Source organism: Miscanthus floridulus, chromosome 7 (assembly GCF_019320115.1).
Source record: "Miscanthus floridulus cultivar M001 chromosome 7, ASM1932011v1, whole genome shotgun sequence".
Lineage (NCBI taxonomy): Eukaryota > Viridiplantae > Streptophyta > Magnoliopsida > Poales > Poaceae > Miscanthus > Miscanthus floridulus.
In genome coordinates this window covers 33,341,035-33,344,101 of record NC_089586.1, presented here as the reverse complement: position 1 = coordinate 33,344,101, position 3,067 = coordinate 33,341,035, and the positions used below count along the sequence as shown (strand labels likewise).

Below are 3,067 nucleotides of genomic sequence, written 5' to 3'. Positions count from 1 at the left end.
CTGAAGACGCACAGTGGCGGGCAGCAAACCGGGCGTACGCAGAGGCCTAGAAGAAGAAGAAGGATGCTAAGACGGCAAAACGTAAGAAGAAGATCGTTGAGCGTGATGCTCTGGAAAAGCGTCGCCGGAAGTAGAAGCTCGAGGGTCTCCCAGTGGAGGCGTCTCCGTCGACGTCGGTGGAGGATTTGAGCGGCGACGATGGTGGTGAGGTGGAGTGGGGTCCCCTCGACCGCCTCCCTGACGTCAAGGAGATGGTTCTTGGGGCGTCGGCGGGCGGTTCGGCGTCCCAAGGAGGAGGAGGAGACGGCGACTCGGGGCAAATGAGCGCCCGCCCCGCGGCCGAGGCCGATACGCCCGAGACGAGGGCGTTGGGAAAGCGCGCCGTCAGCCCGCTGGGCTCGACGGCAGAGGTGGAGCAGGCGACTGCGGGGCTAGCTCCACCGAGGGTTGAGCGAGCGCCGGAGTCCGGCGAAGGTCGGCCGGCCTTGGTGGATACGGGGGCCGCGCCACCGCCGCCATTGCAGAGGAGGGACACGGTGAAGAAGCGGTTGGGCATCCGCTCGGGGTGAGTATTTCGCTAGTGAAGTCTTTTAACATCTCCTGCTTTTGTTTTGGTCACGGGTCTGACTGTGTTTTGCCCTCAGCAAGAAGCATCAGGCGGAAGTGCCTGCCTTTGCACCACGCAAGGCGCTCAAGGTGGGCACGGGTTCCATCGCCCCAGGGGTGGTGGAGGTACAGGAGTTGGTCGCCCAAGTAGGGGCTACCCAGGTGGCCGTGGGGCGAGAGGAGGAGGAGGAGCCTACACTCCGTGAGGCCGCAGCACCTGCAGCTGTCGAGGCCACTGTGGGTACGGCCGAGACCCCCTCGGCTGTGGAGGCCACCGAGGGCGAGGGTGAGGTCGAGGCCCCCACGATCGCCGAGGCCCTTCGGACCTCAGGGGCTGAGGTGGTGGAGATCGCGGCGCCCGGGAACTTCGGGGCCAAAGTGGTGGAGGCCGGAGTGAGCGCGGCGAGGGCGGTGGACCTCGAGGTGGAGACGGAGGCGAGGCAAGCCTCAACCCTGCCACTAATTCAGAGCGTGCCTCCGGTACAAGGGAGCGCCCAGGAGGCGGAGGTCCGCCCGATCCCTACCAACAATGCTTCCCGGGGGAAAGGGGTGGCTGATGCCGGGGCGGCCAGTGTCGTGGAACAACCGGCTTCAGCTTCGGGCGAGGGAAGTGCGGCCCTCATGTGAGTGCGGCCTGAGCCGTATGGGTGGGATCACCCGCGCGTCTGGTGGCGGAGCCGGGACGACCCCGAGGGGGAGCCCATCTTTGCACTTGAGGACGCAACCGAGGGGGGTCGCTGGGACACCCTTGAGCAGTACCGCAGCCTGGCGGAGCGGTCGCTGCGGACAGCGCTGTCCGTCGTGGCCAATGACCTGCCCGAGGTTTCACAGGTATGTATCCCCCTTTTCTCGTGTGACGTCGTCTTTCTCCGGGTTTATTCGTAGTGCTCAACTTGTGTTCTGCCTATCTAGGAGCTCGAGGCCCGGTCCTTCGGGAAGTCGTTGTTCCTTCGGTGGGAGAGGGGTGTCTGGGACGAGCTCTGTCGGCAGAGGGAGCTACTCGCCCATGCTAACGAGCTTCTGTCGGTGCGGAGCACGGAGGTGGAGGATCTCCGTCTTCGCTGTGACAACTGGGAGGCTAAGGTGGCCATGGCTCAGGGGCAGGTCACCCCTTTGGTGGCACGGGTCAAGGAGTTGGAGGAGGAACTAGCCCGGGTGGCTGACGAGCGAGACGCCTCCAACTCCCGGGCGGAAGAAGTGAGGGCCACCGCCATAGCCACCGCCGGGTAGCTGGGTGTGGAGCAGCAGGCGCACGAGCTGACGAAAGGTGCCTTGGCAGAGGCCACCAAGACGGCCGAGGCTTCCCAAGGCAAGGCCCTAAAATGGAGGGAAAAGGCCGAGGGTGAGTCCTGTTCCCTTTGTCTCGTTCGTCTTTTCACGTGTTCAACACCTGACTTCTTGTCGCGACGCAGAACTGGAGAAGGAGGCTTCCAGGGCAGCCGAGGCCTCTCGAGTCGAGGTCCAGCACTGGAAGGAGAAGGCCAAGGGTGAGTCCCGCAGGCCTCGCGCCCCCATTTGGCCTGTTTTCTTTGACGCTTAATCCCATTCTACTTGTTTTGGCGCAGGGTTGGATGATGAGGTCTCGTGGTTGACTGAGGCCTCCGTCGCGCTGCAGACAATGCTCGATCGCGAGATTGAGGAGCACGAGGTGCTGCAGAGCATAGCTCGCGCCGTCTGCGAGGCCCTAGAGATGGAGGGGGTTCAATCGGGCAGCTCCCTTAGGAGCCGCCTGACTGCGTTGATTGGCCAAGCACGTCAGTGACTGCAAGAGGCACTACACATAGGCGTCAAACGCGCCCTGGCCGTCGTCTCCTCGCACTACACCAGCGTCGACATCGAAGGTGTCAGTGACGGCTATGTCCTGTCCAAGGATGCCATCGAGGCCGAGGAGGAGCTGACGAAGCTGGAAGCGGCAGTCGAGGGCCCCGGCACGACGTTGGCGAAGCTATTCGAAGAGGTGGTGGTCCCTCTTTCGCCGTCTACCGACGCGGGAGACCCTGCGCCTTGACCTGGGCCGAGGGGGCCATGTAATAAGTTAGATTTATTACTGTATCGTGACGTTTGTGGCCGTCGAGGCCTTTGTGAGGTGCTTGTATATATACGTTTTTTCTAATCGCTTTATTGTATTTCCGAGCCTCTGTCCTCTGTCTCGCCTCCGAACGTATCATCTGTAAAAACTCCCTTGGAGCCTAAGTCGTCCCTCGAGTAAAAGGTGGTGAGGGAGTTGCCGTAGCCCAGAGGCGTAGGTCATTCTCACGGCTCGGCCGGCCTTTTAGCCTTGAGACATACTTTTGGTCCTTAGGTTCTTTACAAATGATCTGTTAGAGCGCGCTAGAGAGAGTTTGGCGTAGGGATTTAACTGAAAATCGATTAAGAAATGGTGTCCGAGACTTAGGGGGGTTCCCCCCTAGCCCCCGAGGGAGGTTCGGCCATGCGGAGGCATGGCCGAGTCTCCCTTGAA

At 61.9% G+C, this 3,067-nt stretch overlaps 1 protein-coding gene across 1 annotated transcript; it reads left to right on the top strand.

Annotated features, from left to right (window-relative positions):
- The first annotated feature begins 251 nt into the window (after positions 1-251).
- On the top strand, positions 252-2,614 carry LOC136465319 (uncharacterized). Its single transcript, XM_066464097.1, has 7 exons — positions 252-565; positions 645-1,229; positions 1,284-1,437; positions 1,519-1,660; positions 2,019-2,093; positions 2,172-2,315; positions 2,391-2,614. Exons 1-7 carry the CDS (start codon positions 252-254, stop codon positions 2,612-2,614), a joined length of 1,638 nt encoding a protein of 545 aa, XP_066320194.1.
- The last annotated feature ends 453 nt before the right edge of the window (positions 2,615-3,067 follow it).